This window comes from Camarhynchus parvulus, chromosome 25 (genome assembly GCF_901933205.1).
Source record: "Camarhynchus parvulus chromosome 25, STF_HiC, whole genome shotgun sequence".
NCBI lineage: Eukaryota > Metazoa > Chordata > Aves > Passeriformes > Thraupidae > Camarhynchus > Camarhynchus parvulus.
Genome location: NC_044595.1, coordinates 2660897 through 2677517, shown reverse-complemented (window position 1 = coordinate 2677517; position 16621 = coordinate 2660897). Strand labels below are relative to the sequence as shown.

Here is a 16621-nt window from a genome sequence, read left to right as displayed (position 1 = left end):
GGCCTCATGGCTCAGCTCCTCTGCTGTAAAATGCACTAACAACATCTCCATCCCCACATCTGCCTCTGCCATCTGCAGGCTGAGGATGTTGGGCCAGTGCTGGTGTAGGCACAGCCCAGAAAGCAGAGCCAGCCCTGGGTAGTGCTGGGAAGCAGCTGCTGCTCTCAGCACAGGCCTTGGCAGTGCTCCCAGGCCTGGCAGGGTAGATGCCATCCATCCCAGAGGGCAAGGGCAGAAGCAAAAGCTCCTGAGCCTGACTCCTCACCCCTTTTTGCAGTAGGTGTCCAGCTGACAGCACAGAGAAGTGTGGAATCCCACATTGCCCCAGTTAAAACCAAACTGGAGCCAGGTCCCACTGGTTTTTGGGTGGGGTTGGACCAGTTGTGGTTCTGCAGCACCGTGGCAACCCAACCCCATCCCCTGCACTCTGGATTCTGCCAGGAATAACCATTTCCCTGTGCTGGGCAGCACCAGGGGGGTTCCTTCCCAGAGCAAAACCTGCCGGGGTGGTTTGTGGGGCAGTGTCTCAGTGTCTCAGTGTCCCCAGCACAGAGCTTTGCTGATCCTGGAGGGCACAGGGAAGGGGCCAGCGTGGCACAGCCCCCAGGCAGCTCTGGGGCCCTATTTCCCTGCACTCTGGATTCTGGATTTTGCCATTTCCCTGTGCTGGGTAGCACTGTGCCAGCACCACAGGGATTTCTTCCCAGAGCAAAACCTGCCGGGGTGGGTTGTGGGGCAGTGTCTCAGTGTCTCCCAGCACGGAGCTTTGCTGATCCTGGAGGGCACAGGGAAGGGGCCAGCGTGGCACAGCCCCCAGGCAGCTCTGGGGCCCCCATCCACCCCCGTGTCAGCTGTTGGAGCAGCCCCTGCGGGTGCAGAGCTTGGCAGGGCCCCTGAATGTCAGCATTGACGTCACCCGAGCATTCCCTGCGTTCCTGCTGCCACTGCAGGAAATGGGGCTGAGCAGCAGGGCCAGCCCCAGACCCCTGCTGTCCCCAGACCCCCCCCACCCTCCCTGGGGCTCCCCTCGTGCCTCTGGGAGGGGACTGTGGCTCTGGCAGTTCTCAAATACCTGCTACGTCTCTTCCTCCTCCTCCTCCTCCTCCTCCTCCTTCCCTTGCGGTCTCTGCAGCACTCAGTGATCACCTGCTGCCTCTGAGTCATCAGCTGCGGGTGCCTCTGGCCGGATCCTGCAGTGCTGTGTCCCTGCACCCTGCCCACGCTCCGTGCCTGTGCCGCCCTCGGGCTGCAGCACCCAGCCCTGCCCCGTGGGGGGATGCTGAGCCCGCAGTGTCCCCGCTCAGATTCACACCAGGCTGCTGCAGGGGCAGCCCAGAGGGCTCCTGTCGCTGACATCTTCTATGGAAAATCCATTCTGTAGGATTGTTCCTCCTGAGAAGCTGAGAGGCCTCAGGAACAAAATGCAAACATTGATTATCTGCTGCTGTGGGATGCAACAGGTGCATCTGTGATTGGTCTCATGTGGTTGTTTCTAATTAATGGCCAATCACAGTCCAACTGGCTCGACAGAGAGTCCAAGCCACAAGCCTTTGTTACCTTTCTTTTTGTATTCTTAGCTAGCCTTCTGATGAAATCCTTTCTTCTATTCTTTTAGTATAGTTTTAGTATAGTATATATCATAAAATAATAACTCAAGCCTTCTGAAACATGGAGTCAGATCCTCGTCTCTTCCCTCATCCTCAGACCCCTGTGAGCACGGTCACAGCTCCTCTTTTAGACTCTTTTTTTGTGCTTGGGGAGTGCTGGTGGGAGTGCAGCCCTTCTCTGCCTGGCTGGATCCATGCTGGGTGCACATGGCAATGACAGCAGCAAGGACAGCCCAAGGCCACCCCACCCATCCTTGGGGGTGAGTGGTGGCAGCACTGGAACCCAAAGCAGCTCCTCTCCAGCACAGGGAGCCTCCCCAACGCACAGTGATACAGAGAGTGCCTCAAACAGGGTCACCACGAGAGCCCCGTGTGCATCCATGCCCTGGGAAGGAGAAAATCAAAGAGTTTAACATTTCTTATGGCTTTTCCATGGCCTTGGGAAGGAGAATATCTGTGACAGTGTTTGCAGGGGTCTTCGGATGAGGGAAGAGACGAGGATCTGACTCCATGTTTCAGAAGGCTTGATTTATTATTTTATGATATATATTATATTAAAACTATACTAAAAGAATAGAAGAAAGGATTTCATCAGAAGGCTAGCTAAGAATAGAAAAAGAAGGAATGGTAACAAAGGCTTGTGGCTTGAACTCTCTGTCCGAGCCAGCTGGGCTGTGATTGGCCATTAATTAGAAACAACCACATGAGACCAATCACAGATGCCCCTGTTGCATTCCACAGCAGCAGATAATCATTGTTTACATTTTGTTCCTAAGGCCTCTCAGCTTCTCAGGAGGAAAAATCCCAAGGAAAGGATTTTTCATCAAAGATGTCTGTGACAAATATCAAAGAGTTGAGCATTTCTTTTGGCTTTTCCATGGTCTTGGAAGGAGAATATCAAAGAGTTTAGGGTTTCTTTTGGCTTTTCCATGGCCACCAGCACTGCAGGTGACCTGAGGAATTTCTACACCTTTGTTGTTGATAAATCTAAAAGCCAGTGCCATCTGTGGGACCAAGGGGAGCATTGCCACCCCTGTGCCATCTGTGGGATCAGAGCATTGCCCCCGTGTGCCATCTGTGGGATCAAGGGGAGCATTGCCACCCCCTGTGCCACCCATAGGATCAGAGCATTGCCACCCCTGTGCCATCTGTGGGATCAAGGGGAGCATTGCCACCCCCTGTGCCATCCATGGGATCAGAGCATTGTCACCTCTGTGCCATCTGTGGGATCAGAGCATTGCCACCCCTGTGCCATCTGTGGGATCAATGGGAGCATTGCCACCCCCTGTGTCATCTGTGGGATCAGAGCATTGCCACCCCTGTGCCATCTGTGGGACCAAGGGCAGCATTGCCACCTCTGTGCCACCCATGGGATCAGAGCATTGCCACCCCTGTGCCATCTGTGGGATCAGAGCATTGCCACCCCCTGTGCCATCTGTGGGATCAAGGGGAGCATTGCCACCTCTGTGCCATCTGTGGGATCAAGGGGAGCATTGCCACCCCTGTGCCATCCATAGGATCAGAGCATTGCCACCCCTGTGCCATCTGTGGGATCAAGGGCACCATTGCCACCTCTGTGCCATCTGTGGGATCAAGGGGAGCATTGCCACCTCTGTGCCATCTGTGGGATCAGAGCATTGCCACCTCTGTGCCATCTGTGGGACCAAGGGCAGCATTGCCACCCCTGTGCTATCTGTGGGATCAAGGGGAACATCACCACCCCCCGTGTCCAATGCCACCCCCCGTGCCCGCTGTGCCCACCCTGGCAGCTCCAGGGGGGCAGGGTTTTTAGGGTTTTTGCTCAGCCCCCGTGGCTGCAGTGCTGCTGGCAGCAGCCCCTGCTGAAATGCAGATGCAGCTCGATGTGCATGTCATTAATAATGCAATCAGCGACCTATTTTTCCCGGTCTAACGTGCGATGAATGTGAGGGCTGAATCCTGGTGATTGCTGAACGCCTTTCTATCTTTGGGGCCTATTCATGAAAAAAAACCAACCCTCATCAGAACAGTAATCTGATCCAATTTATTCCTTTCCTGATGTTCATCAAATCTTTTCCTTTTTATTTTTTTTTTCTTCCTTTCCTTTCTTCTTTTTTTTCCCCCTCTCTCTTTGCACATTAAATCCTTAAGTGGGGCAGCAGGAGGAGGAAAGGAGGGAACCTCAGATCTTCAAAGGGGCAGTGGGAGCAGTGAACTGAGTCCTCACTGTGCCACAGCCCCTTTTCACTGCCCCAGTAGCAGAAAGAGACCTTAAAAGTGAATTTGCCAGTAATTACCCATCTTGGCAGGGCTGTGGTGCCCAAGCAAAGCAGAGAAGGAGCCTGGCTGCACATCAGGCTCTGAGATTTGCTGGGTGTTTCTGCAGGAACAAAGGGGAGTCCCTGCAGGTTGGGGAGCTCAGGGGCTGCTGCCTGTCCTGGGGTGAACCTGCTGGGGTGCAGGAGGGATTTGGAGGGGATGAGGTGCTGCTGTCACGCAAGGAGGAGCAGTCATGGAGTCATGGATGGTTGGGATGGATGGAGAGCAGAGATCTCTGAAGCCAGGGCTTGGAACTTGGGGTTTATTGCAAAGGGCCTGGGGGCAGGGGCCTTTTGGAATTTGGGGTTTATTGCAGAGGGCCTGGGGGCAGGGGCCTTTTGGAATTTGGGGTTTATTGCAAGGGGCCTGGGTGCAGGGCCCTGTGGGAGCTGCCAGGCACAGCTCAGAGCAGGCCTGAGAGAAGAGAGGGGGAGAGAGGATGGGAGGGTAAGAGCATAAAGGAGTAAAAAAGGTAAGAGAGTAAAAAGGGTAGGAGCTTAATAGGGCAAGAGAGTGAAGTTCCTGTTACAATACAATAAATCTTCTGTGTTGAATATTCTAATTCTCACTAACCAATCTAGTACAAGATACAAATCCTATAGCGTTTCCATACAGCCTGTAAGAATCATTACATTACCATACTGTGTTACATTTTAAACCCTAAAAACTCCTCTTTGGGCCCCTTCTGCCAAGCTGTAGGGGCTGCTCTGACCCTTGGGCCTGTCTGCAAGCAGAGGGTGTTGTTCCATCAAAAGGGGATCACCTTCAGCTGGCCACACCATTGTTTTCCAGTTGTTCAGTAACTGAGGGATCTCAAAGCTTGCTTTCATTTCAATCTCACTTATAGTTTCTATATTCTCAAAATCTTTTGCCAGACAATCATATTGATAAGGCTTTCCTGCTCCACCTTCCCCAGCACTGGAGCACTGATGCAGCCCCAGTGCAGTGTGGTTCATCATCACCAACCTTCACCTGCTCCCTCTCTGTGCCCCCTGTTCCTGCAGGAAATGGCTACGTGAGTGCCAGGGCCTCTCCGGGGCTCCTGCCCGTGTCCAACGGCAGCAGCCTGGGCAAGATCATCCCGGCCAAGTCCCCTCCGCCGCCGGGGGCGCACGGAGCTCAGCTGGCCCCGAACAGCCGCAAGCCCGACCTGCGAGTCATCACCTCGCAGGGCAGCAAGGGGCTGATGCACCACCTGGTGAGTGCCGCTGCTGGGGCTGCCAGGGGGCACCAAGGGGCTGCCAGCAGACAGGCTGCAGGGGAATTTGGGGCTGTGGTGGTGGGAGCTGGATGGGGCTGTGCTGGAGGGGAGATCTGAGGGGGAAGGATGGGATTCGTGCCTGCAGCATCCCGGAGCGGGCACCACTGTGGGCTCTGTGTGCCCCATGGATGGTGCAAACCTTACACCAGGCACCATCTGAGCTCTGTGTGCCCCTTGGATGGTGCAAACCACACACACATCTGAGCTCTGTGTGCCCCTTGGATGGTGCAAACCTTACACCAGGCACCATCTGAGCTCTGTGTGCCCCTTGGATGGTGCAAACCCTATACCAGGCACCATCTGAGCTCTGTGTGCCCCTTGGATGGTGCAAACCTTACACCAGGCACCATCTGAGCTCTGTGTGCCCCTTGGATGGTGCAAACCCTGCACCAAGCACCACTGAGCTCTGTGTGCCCCTGGTTAACACAGACATGCCGTGCCCCATGGATGGTGCAACCTACACCAGCACCATCTAGCTGTGTGCCCCTTGTGGTCAAACCCCATACAGGCCCATTACTCTGTGTTGGTGCAAACCTTACACCAGACACCACTCTGAGCTGTTTGTGCCCCATGGCTGGTACAAACCCTGCATCAGGCACCACTCTGAGCTCTGTGTGCCCCATGGATGGTACAAACACACCGGCCCATCTTGGCCTGTGGTGCAACCGTACAGACACCGTTTGCAGGTAAAATACACCAACCACTCTGAGCTGTTTGTCCCCCATTAAATGGTACAAACCCTCTCCCAGTCACCACTGTGAGCTGTTTGTGCCCCATGAATGGTACAGACCCTCTCCCAATCACCACCCTGCCCCGTGTGTGCCCCGTGGAGGTGAGGGTGAGGTGCCAGTGGGCACGGTGCTGCTGGGGTGGGCTGTGGCAGTTAACAGTGCTCTCGGTTCTCTCCCTGCTCTCCCCTGCACAGACCGAGGACCACCTGGCTCTGGTGAGTTCCCCCCTGGGTGTGCATGGTGTGGTGACACGTGTGCTGTTTGTCCCCTCAGTCCTGCCCTGGCCTGGCGTGGGGCACACACAGGGGTGGTCACCAGCTTAGATCCTGCTGCAGAAAATAAATCCAGAGAAAAACAGCTCTTAGGAAAACCCAGCTCCCAGTGGAAAAGGAGCTGGCATGAGCTGCAAAGGGCCTGTTTCTCCTCCCTGGCCAAAATTGCTGTGTTGGTCCCCCTGGGGAGGTCAGCCAGGGTCCCTTTGGGGACTGTGGAGCTGAGCTGGGCACTGCCACTGCCCTGGACCTGCCCATGGGGCTTGGCTGGAGCCACCAGCACAGGGAGACCTGGCCCGTGGCCAGCACATAAGAGACAGGGAGTAAATCAGGCTCTTCCCATATTAAAGATATTACTTAAAGCCTGTGTGAATCCACTGGCTGGGTAGTGCACTCCCTGAACCTCCCTTGTGCACGGGGCAGTTTTCTGTGTTATTTTTATGGCTTTTTTTCTCCTCTCCCTGGCAGCAAAGTGAATGCCACCTTGTTTGTGGCAAGGATTCACTCTGTTGCTATTCTGGTGCAGGGCAGATGGGAGGCAGGTCAGCCCAGCAAGGGAAGGGCAGGAGCTGCTGCAGGATGCAGAGCACACAGCCAGGGAAAAACTCTCCAAAAACACAGGAGAAAGCCAATATCCCTCTGGCAGCCTGCACTGAGACACTCCTGGCCAGGGCAAGGGTGGGCCAGGCATGGCTGACACAAATTCTGCTGCTCTTTGTGTCCCCAAACCCTTCCAGCATCTCTGTGCCTCAGTTTCCCCACGTGTGGATGGAGAGCAGTCACTCCCCCCTCCCCATCTGCTCATTGCTGATCCCTGTGCCTGTTCCCTGGCTGCACACTGCAGCAGCATTGGCTGGAAATCCACTGGGCTGGCATTTGCAGTTTTAATTGTTGGGCTGAATTAACCTGGAGTGAAAAACCATCCTCACCTGTGACCGTGCTCACAGGGGTCTGAGGATGAGGGAAGAGACGAGGATCTGACTCCATGTTTCAGAAGGCTGATTTATTATTTTATGATATATATTACATTAAAACTATACTGAAAGAATAGAAGAAAGGATTTCATAGAAGGCTAGCTAAGAATAGAAAAAGAAAGAATGATAACAAAGGCTTCTGTCTTGGACATAGTCCGAGCCAGCTGGGCTGTGATTGGCCATTAATTAGAAACAACCACATGAGACCAATCACAGATGCACCTGTTGCATTCCACAGCAGCAGATAACCATTGATTGCATTTTGTTCCTGAGGCCTCTCAGCTTCTCAGGAGGAAAAATCCCAAAGAAAGGGTTTTCCATAAAAGATGTCTGTGACACTCGCCCCGTTCAAGGTGGCAGCAGTGAGGTGGATGCCAGTGAGGGTGATGAAACGTGGCCAGGGTGGCACAGGCACCTTGGCACTGCTGCCTCAGGAGGGGCCCTGCAGGGTGTGTGCCCCACAGATCCCCCCTGCTCCTCCAGCCTTCCCCCCAGCTTTGCTCCCTGCACACTGCTCAGCCCACACAGCAGATCCTCTCTCCACGTGGCAGCTCCCACCTCTTCCCAGGCAGCTGTGAGATGAGTCAGGATCCCTCCAGTGCATGCCCAGTGCCCACAGCCCCAGCCCTGGCACCCTCAGTGCTGCTCCTGCAGCTCTGGGCACGCTCTCCTCCCTGCCAGGGTTCAGAGAGGTGTCCCCCCATTCCTGTCCACACTCCCACCACTCCAGGGCCAGCAGGGTCCATGCCCTGGCAGCATGCTGCATGGGTGGTACCAGCTGGGAGCTGTCTGTGGGCACGGTGTGAGTGGCACAGTGTGGGGGGCAGCTTGCACACCTCCTCCCTGCATGGATTGTGGTGAAAGTCGGGGTGTTGTAATAATGACAACAGTGCCCACGCTCACCTTGGGGTGTCAGGGGTGTCCCTGGGGCTGGCACAGCCTGCCCAGCTGGTGTCCCTGTGCCACAGTGATCCCTGTGCCCTCCAGGGAAGCCACGGGGCCCTGCAGAGAGGGGCACAAGGGGTATGGGGCTGTGGGGGCACAAGGAAGGGGTGTGGGGCTGCAGAGAGGGGCAGAATTGGGCTGTGGGGCTGCAGAGAGGGGCACAAGAGGTGTGGGGCTGCAGAGAGGGGCAGAAGGGATATGGGGCTGCAGAGAGGGGCAGAAGGGATATGGGGATGCAGAGAGGGGCAGAATGGGGCTGTGGGGCTGCAGAGAGGGGCAGAAGGGATATGGGGATGCAGAGAGGGGCACAGGGGATATGGGGATGCAGAGAGGGGCAGAAGGGGTATGAGGATGCAGAGAGGGGCACAGGGGATATGGGGATGCAGAGAAGGGCACAGGGGATATGGGGATGCAGAGAGGGGCACAGGGGATATGGGGATGCAGAGAGCGGGGCAGAAGGGATATGAGGATGCAGAGAGGGGCAGGGGATATGGGGTGCAGAGAGGGGCACAGGGTATGGGGTGCAGAGAGGGGCACAGGGATATGGGGTGCAGAGAGCGGGCAGAAGGGATATGAGGATGCAGAGAGGGGCACAGGGGATATGGGGATGCAGAGAGGGGCACAGGGGATATAGGGATGCAGAGAGGGGCACAGGGGATATGGGGATGCAGAGAAAGGGACAAGGGATATGGGGCTATGGGGGCACAAGGAAGGGCTGTGGGGGCGAGAGGGGGATATGGGGATGCAGAGAGGGGCACAGGGGATATGGGGATGCAGAGAGGGGCAGAAGGGATATGAGGATGCAGAGAGGGGATATGGGGCTATGGGGGCTGCAGAAGGGTTGGGGCTGTGGGCGCTGCGTCCCCCTGGTCTCATTCAGGCAGGACAGGGCCAGGGCTGTGCCTTTGTGAAGACATTTTGTGCCACGTCCTTAACCCGCAGCAGTGGGCATGGCCAGGGCTGGCTGCCAGCAGGATGTGTGCCAGGAAAAGCTTCTCCTGCAGCCCCCCAGAGCTTTAGCACTCCGAGCCCTGCTAATCTCCTTGCCCAGGCCACAGGGGGCACCTGGGGCTGGGCACTGTGTGGGTGCAGGGGCAGCAAATCCTGCACGGCCAGGTGCTCTCACCCCCTGCAGGTGGGCAGGGCAGGGTGCCAGGCTCCAGCCCTGTCCCAGGAGAGTCTGCCTGGCCATGGGGAAGCACTGCAGAGTGTGTGCCCAGCCCTGCAAGGCCCTGGGAGCCCTGGGTTGCACAGTTCCACCCTCGTGCCAGGCGTGGTTCAGGCTGGGCACTGCCCCAGTCTTCACAGGGTGACGTGTGCTGGGTGCTTGGGATTAGAGTCAAGCCTCTTGAGTCTGATCTAAATCAGATCAGCAGAGACAGCCCAGATTATCTGCCTTGTAAACAGGGCTGAATCTGACCTATAGATCTGCCCACATAACTGCCTGGAGAACCAAGCGGGGGAGCTTGGGGTGCTCTGGTCCAAGGGCAGAATTTTTCCACGGCGGACCTGCTAATACCTGAGTCACCAAAACCTTGTGAGGGCACTGAGCCAGCAGGCTGCTGAGCACTGGGCTTTGAGTTTAGGGATTCCAGAGTCCTTTTAAAATCCTGAGGCCAGTGCTTGGTGTCCTCAGCTTCCCTTGAGGCAGGGCCTTGTTCCTGGCCACCAGAGCTGCGGGGAGATGTCAGCTCTGTGCTGCCTCAGCTGGTTTGGGTTTGCTTTGGTGCCTTGGTCACTGCTTGGAAGCTCAGCAAGGCTCACTCTGGAAAGCAGTGAGGAATTGTCTGAGGCCTCCTGCTCATGTTCCACTCCATGCACTCAGGGGCATGGCTGGTGCTGGTGGGTGAAACCCAGCCCTGGGCAGGAGGGCACTCAAGCCATGAGCTGCAGATGAGTGTCAGTAGCTGCTGTGGTTTGTACTTTGCTTTTTTGCAATGTGGAATGGCCAGAGGATCAATCCTGCCTGTCCCACGCTCTCCATGCTCAGTCCAGTGCATGTCCAGGGGGTTTGGGGGGGCCACAACCTCTGACAATGACCCAACTCCAATCATCTGGGCTTTAACTCCTTCCCTGTTTGCTCCCACAGCAAAACACACAGCGCTTGGGTGTCTCTCAAGCAACTCACTCTCTCACCACACCAGTCGTGTCCGTGGCCACTCCGAGTCTGCTGACACAGGGGCTGCCCTTCTCTGCCATGCCCACAGCCTACAACACAGGTAAGACATGGCCAGGGCAGAGATCTGAGCAGGTGAGACATGGCCAGGACAGAGATCTGACACAGGTGGGACATGGCCAGGACAGAGATCTGACACAGGTGGGACATGGCCAGGACAGAGATCTGAGCAGGTGAGACATGGCCAGGGCAGAGATCTGACACAGGTGGGACATGGCCAGGACAGAGATCTGAGCAGGTGAGACATGGCCAGGGCAGAGATCTGACACAGGTGGGACATGGCCAGGACAGAGATCTGAGCAGGTGAGACATGGCCAGGACAGAGATCTGACACAGGTGAGACATGGCCAGGACAGAGATCTGAGCAGGTGAGACATGGCCAGGGCAGAGATCTGACACAGGTGGGACATGGCCAGGACAGAGATCTGAGCAGGTGAGACATGGCCAGGACAGAGATCTGACACAGGTGGGACATGGCCAGGACAGAGATCTGACACAGGAGCCAGGCCAGAGCTGTGACACAGGTGGGACATGGCCAGGGCAGAGCTGTGACACAGGAGCCAGGGCAGAGCTCTGACATGGGTGAGACATGGCCAGGGCAGAGATCTAAGTCAGTACCTGGCCAGGACAGAGCTCCTCTAAGCAGACAGGACCTGGCCAGGGCAGAGCTGTGACACAGACAGGACCTGGCCAGGGCAGAGCTCTCAGGTGTCTCAGTTCACAGCACAGGGAAATGTGCTGCTGCAGACGTGCCTGAGCTCCCTGAGCAGCTGCAGTGATGCTCCTGGAACTCTCCACTGCAGCCAGCACATGCTTGAGTGCAGGGGTTCCTTCCACAGGACTAAAACCAGGGGAATTCATTGTGTGAGTGGTGAGAGCTCATTGTCATAGCCAGAAGGGCTGTGAGGCCTGATGCAGCCCATTGCACTGTGCAAGTGGATGCTAATTACAGCTACACCCATCCCCGGGCTCTCAGAGCTCAGTGGGTGTTGTAATAATGACAACAAATCCCTCAGAAAGTTTGGGAAGAATGCAAACCAACCTGCTCCCAGCCACATGTGATTTGGGTGCTGGATTGAAACCAGCCCGAGGCGACAGTGACAGTGCCCAAACACAAGGATTGCTCATCTCTCACCTGTCAGTCCTCCAGCAAGACTTTGAGGGCTTGCTGGCTGCCTGTGCAACTTGTTCTGGCTCAGAGAAAAGTTTGCAAAAAATGTACAAAAGCTGCTTGTCTGGAAGAAGGCAGAAGTGGCAGTTGGATCCTCCCTGTCCTAATGAGTAGGTGCAGTCCCAGAGATGCTGGCTGTGCGTGATGGGGCTGCTCTCCTGTGTGACCATGTGGTTTGCCAGCCAGCCAGAGTCCCCAAAATAGGTTTTAATTGAGCCCTGTGCACTGCTCAGAGCAGAGGAGCCTGAATTGCAGCTCTCTGTAGTTATTTTTTGTCACAGCTGACCGTGGGCAGAGCTGTGTTCCTGCCCAGGTGCTTTAGGGGCACCACTGTAGGGTACAAACTCTGAACCTGGCAGTTGTGCCAGAGCTGCCCTGTTAGCTGGGCAGGAATTGGCTTCATTTGTGAAGGGTCAGGGAGTTGTGGACAGTGACAAAGTCCCTCCAAACCTCCTTTTCTCCAGGCTGGAAAGGCTGTCCCAGACCATGGAGTCCTCCACAAGGAGCTGAGAGGGCTCAGCCTGGAGAAAAGGAGGTTTGGAGGGACTTTGTCACTGTCCACAACGCCCTGACAGGAGGGGACATCCAGGACTGGGCTCTGCTCCTGGGTGACAAAGGGCAGGACAAGGAGAAACCACCCCAGGGGAGGTTTAGGTGGGATATTAGGGAAAAATTCTGTGTGGAAAAGATGTTCAGGCCTTGGAACCACAGTGCCTTGGGGCAGTGGTGGTGTCACCATGCCTGCAGCGATTTAACAGAGGTGACTGTGGCACTTGGGGACATGGCTTAGTGGTGGCCTTGGCAGTGCTGGGGGAACAGTTGGACTCCATGGTCTGGGACAGCCTTTCCAGCCCAGATAATTCAGTGATTCTGCAGAGGGGATCACTGCAGAGGTGGTGGAGGGCTGCAGATGCCCTGACAAACTCCCAGCCTGGAGCATTGCCTGGAGCATTGCCCAGGACTCACCTGGTGCTGGGTGGGCACTGGGTGGGCACTGGGTGGGCACTGCCTGGATTCCAGGCTGGTGCAGCTGTGCTGAGCTGCCTCTGGCCACAGCTCTGTGCCCTTCCCTGTGCTGGGTGTCAAACCTGCCCATCCCCAGCTCTGTGACCTGGGGCAGCTCCAGCTCAAGCTGCTGGGGGCTGCAGGGACAGCCAGGAGTGTCAGGAGCTCCCAGAGCAGAACAGGCAGTGCAGGGGGTGTGGAGCAGGGAACCCGGTGCCGGGATGTTGGGTGGGGTGTGCTGGGGATCTGGCAGCAGTTCAGCAGCAGCACAGCCACCTCTGTGTGTGCTGCTGGGGTGGGGACAGCTGGAACCACGAGACACCCAAAATTAGCGCTGGAAAGGGGGAGGAGAGGGTGTGAGGGGGTTTGCTGGGTGGCTGTGTTGGGCTGACACGGCTGACCAAGGTCTGACCATCTCCTCAAGGAGCAGCACTTCCCTCCCTGGCTTTTTCCACCAGCGTTCTTTGTAAAATCCCCCCCTGGTTTGAGATGCCCCACTGGGATTTTCAGTGGGTTCTGCCTGGGACAGGCATTGCCCTGCAAATGTGGGGAAGGGTTGTGGGGTTGTGGGGCGCCCATGGAGGGTGGGAACAGTGGGGGGAAGGGGTCCCGCGGTGCCCATGGAGCGGGGGGGGACAGTGGAGGGAAAGGGTCCCGGGGTGTCCGTGGAGGGGGGGTCACGGTGACAGCTCCGTGTCCCCATGGCGGGCAGGGAGCGCCCCCTGCTGCCACCCGGGACACGGCGCGCGGGGTGTCCCAGGCGGGGGTGGGGCTGTCCCAGGTACGGCCCAGATACAGGTGGGGGTGCCCAGGCAGAGGTGAGGGTGCCCCAGGCCCAGGTGGGGATGCCCAGGCACAGGTGAGGGTGCCCCAGGTACAGGTGGGGATACCCCAGGCACAGGTGGGGATACCCCAGGCACAGGTGGGGATGCCCCAGGTACAGGTGAGGGTGCCCCAGGCACAGGTGGGGATGCCCAGGCAGAGGTGGGGATGCCCCAGGTACAGATGGGGATGCCCAGGCACAGGTGAGGGTGCCCCAGGTACAGATGGGGATGCCCCATGTACAGGTGAGGGTGCCCCAGGTACAGGTGGGGATGCCCAGGTGGGGGTGCCCCAGGCACAGGTGAGGGTGCCCCAGGCAGAGGTGGGGATGCCCAGGCAGAGATGGGGATGCCCCAGGTACAGGTGGGGATGCCCCAGGTACAGGTGAGGGTGCCCCAGGCCCATCTGGGGATGCCCCAGGCACAGGTGGGGATGCCCAGGTACAGATGGGGATGCCCCAGGTACAGGTGGGGGTGCCCCAGGCACAGATGGGGATGCTCAGGCGGGGATGCCCAGGCCCAGGTGAGGGTGCCCAGGCACAGGTGGGGGTGCCCAGGCCCAGGTGAGGGTGCCCAGGCACAGGTGGGGGTGCCAGCTGCCAGGTTTGCTTCCCCAGCAGGGCAGGAGCTGTGTCTGGCTCTGTGCATTTGGCTGGAGGGGCTCTGGGGGTCTCAGGTGTTCATGGCCCTTCCTGCCATGGCAGGGGCACTGGGGGTGTTGTGGAGGGGGCAGGTCCTGCCAGCAGCACCCTCTGGGTGGAAGAGAAGGGGATTTGAGGAGGGAATTGGATAGAAGGAGGGAATTGTTCACACTGAGGGTGGGGAGGTGCTGGCACAGGTTGCCCAGAGAAGCTGTGGCTGCCCCATTGCTGGAGGTGTCCCAGGCCAGGTTGAACAGGGAGCAGTCTGGGATGGTGAGAAGTGTCCCTGCCTGTTGGACTAGGTGGCCTTTAAATGTCCCTTTGTTGATGCAGTGTTTGGTCATAGCTTGAGCAGGATCTCAGAGGTCTTTTCCAACCCCATTGATTGTGTGACTCCAACGCAAACCATGCACACAGGAGCTGTGTGCTCTGGCCACAGACACCCCTACACTGTGTGTTTGTGTCTCTGGTGTGTCTCCATCCTCCCTCAGTGCTCAGGGCAGGTTTGACCTGGAATTGACTGCAGGGCTCCTCCTTTGCAGATTATCAGCTGACGAGCGCTGAGCTCTCCTCGCTGCCGGCCTTCAGCTCACCTGGAGGGCTGTCCCTTGGCAACATCTCTGCCTGGCAGCAGCAGCAGCAGCAGCAACAGCAGCAGCAGCAGCAACAGCAACAGCAGCAGCAGCAGCAACAACAGCAACAGCAGCAGCAGCAGCAGCCGCAGCAGCAGCCGCAGCAGCAGCACCTGGTCCCGGTGTCGCTAGGAAACCTAATGTGAGTGACACCAGAGGGAAATGGGCAGTTCCTCTGGGGGTGCCACACCTGCAGAGCCCCAGGGAGCTGGGAGAGCCCCCTGTGCTCTCCAGACTCGCAGTGCCAGGCCCTGGTGGGTCCGTGTTCCTGGGGGCAGGAGCTGTGTGCCCAGCACAGCTGTGGGGTTTGGGCAGTGCTGTCCTTGTCACTCTAAGGGTGACCCAGAGTCCCTGTGCACAGCTGTGGGGTTTGGGCAGTGCTGTCCCTGTGGCTCTAAGGGTGACCCAGAGTCCCTGTGCACAGCTGTGGGGTTTGGGCAGTGCTGTCTGGCTCTAAGAGTGACCCAGAGTCCCTGGCTGGGCACTTGGTGATGCTCCCAGAGCCTCATCCTGCTGCCTGTCCACTGTAGGATTGATCCCTTCACTCACCTGGGGGGAGCTGAGAGCAGGCAGTGCTGGATGGGATGGACATTGCAGGATAAGGTGCCTGCAATTGTGCCCTGCTGGTATAGAAGAAAGTGGCTTTTAGTATTGCAAAGAGATTGCAGGGCAGAAGATACAGGCACTTGCACCTTAGAGCAGGATTTTTGGTGTTGATCTGCTTTTACTCTGGAATAAAGCACCCACACAGAGTCAGATAAAGCTTTAAGCCACTTGCCCATGATCACATTGAGACCATGGGACAAAGAGAGGCAGGAATTGAAGAGGGGGGACCAATGACTGCCCCAGCCACTGAGCCAAAGCCACATTTCCACCATGAAGGGATGGATGGATGGATGGATGGATGGATGGATGGATGGATGGATGGATGGATGGATGGATGGATGGATGGATGGATGGATGGATGGATGGATGGATGGATGGATGGATGGATGGATGGATGGATGGATGGATGGATGGATGGATGGATGGATGGATGGATGGATGGATGGATGGATGGATGGATGGATGGATGGATGGATGGATGGATGGATGGATGGATGGATGGATGGATGGATGGATGGATGGATGGATGGATGGATGGATGGATGGATGGATGGATGGATGGATGGATGGATGGATGGATGGATGGATGGATGGATGGATGGATGGATGGATGGATGGATGGATGGATGGATGAGATGGATGGATGATGGATGGTAGTGTGTGAAAGTTCTGAATTCTGTGTACTGGAGGCTAGAAGGCCACCAAAAAGATAATAATGAGAGATTTCCCATTATCTCCTCCTCCATCTTCTTCTCCCCCTTCCTCCTCCTCCTCCTCCTCCTTTCCCAACCTCTTCCCCCTGACCAGACAAGGGAGTCACTTATCCCACACCACCACTTTGACTGTCAACACCAACCCCAACATCAGCATCAAGTCGGAGCCCGTGTCGCCCAACCGCGAGAGGAACACTGCCACCCCGCTCAGCACCTTCCCCCACCAGCCCCGCCACGAGCCCACCGGCCGCTCGCCCGTCGACAGCCTCAGCAGCAACACCAGCTCCTACGAGGGCAGCAGCGAGCGGGACGACCCCGCCCGCCCCGATTTTGGCTCCTCCCTGGGTCTCCTGCGGGCCAGCAGCGAGCCCGAGGGGGAGAGCCCCTCCGTAAAGCGCATGCGGTTGGATACCTGGGTCACATAACCAGCATCCCTGCGAGCTCCGGGGGGGCTGGGAAGGGGCAAGGGGAGGGTAAAACGGGTGATGGGGATGGGCTGGGGTGGGGCGTGGGGGGGGGAGTTATCGTAAACTGCCTGAGAAATAGCTTTAGGATTTTGTAGGCATTCATTCTAGCACAGCAGCAGGGACGCATGCAGGACATCCGGCCAGGGCTGGGGGAATGGGGGCTGCAGGGGGGTGTCTGTGTGCTCACCAAGCCCAGCAGCCCCCAGGGATACTCCCCTGAGGGCCCCCAAAACCCCCTGGGAGGTGGGACCCTAGCCCTAAGACAGAGCACCTGCAGCAGGATGGGCTCTGGGGGGAGATG

The 16621-nt window shown here is 57.3% G+C and overlaps 1 protein-coding gene across 9 annotated transcripts in view; it reads left to right on the top strand.

The window, feature by feature from the left end:
- The window catches only part of MEF2D (myocyte enhancer factor 2D), an 87333-nt gene extending 71037 nt beyond the window's left edge, over positions 1-16296 (top strand). For 8 of the 9 annotated variants that reach the window (XM_030965329.1, XM_030965335.1, XM_030965336.1 and 5 more), the window contains 5 exons: positions 4910-5103; positions 6092-6112; positions 10178-10307; positions 14445-14676; positions 15948-16296. In XM_030965329.1, coding sequence (XP_030821189.1) covers positions 4910-5103; positions 6092-6112; positions 10178-10307; positions 14445-14676; positions 15948-16278 — 908 coding nt within the window. In that variant the 3' untranslated portion in view covers positions 16279-16296. The remainder of the gene's footprint in view (positions 1-4909; positions 5104-6091; positions 6113-10177; positions 10308-14444; positions 14677-15947) is intronic. The other variant, XM_030965337.1, reaches the window with a different exon arrangement.
- Positions 16297-16621: the final 325 nt, after the last annotated feature.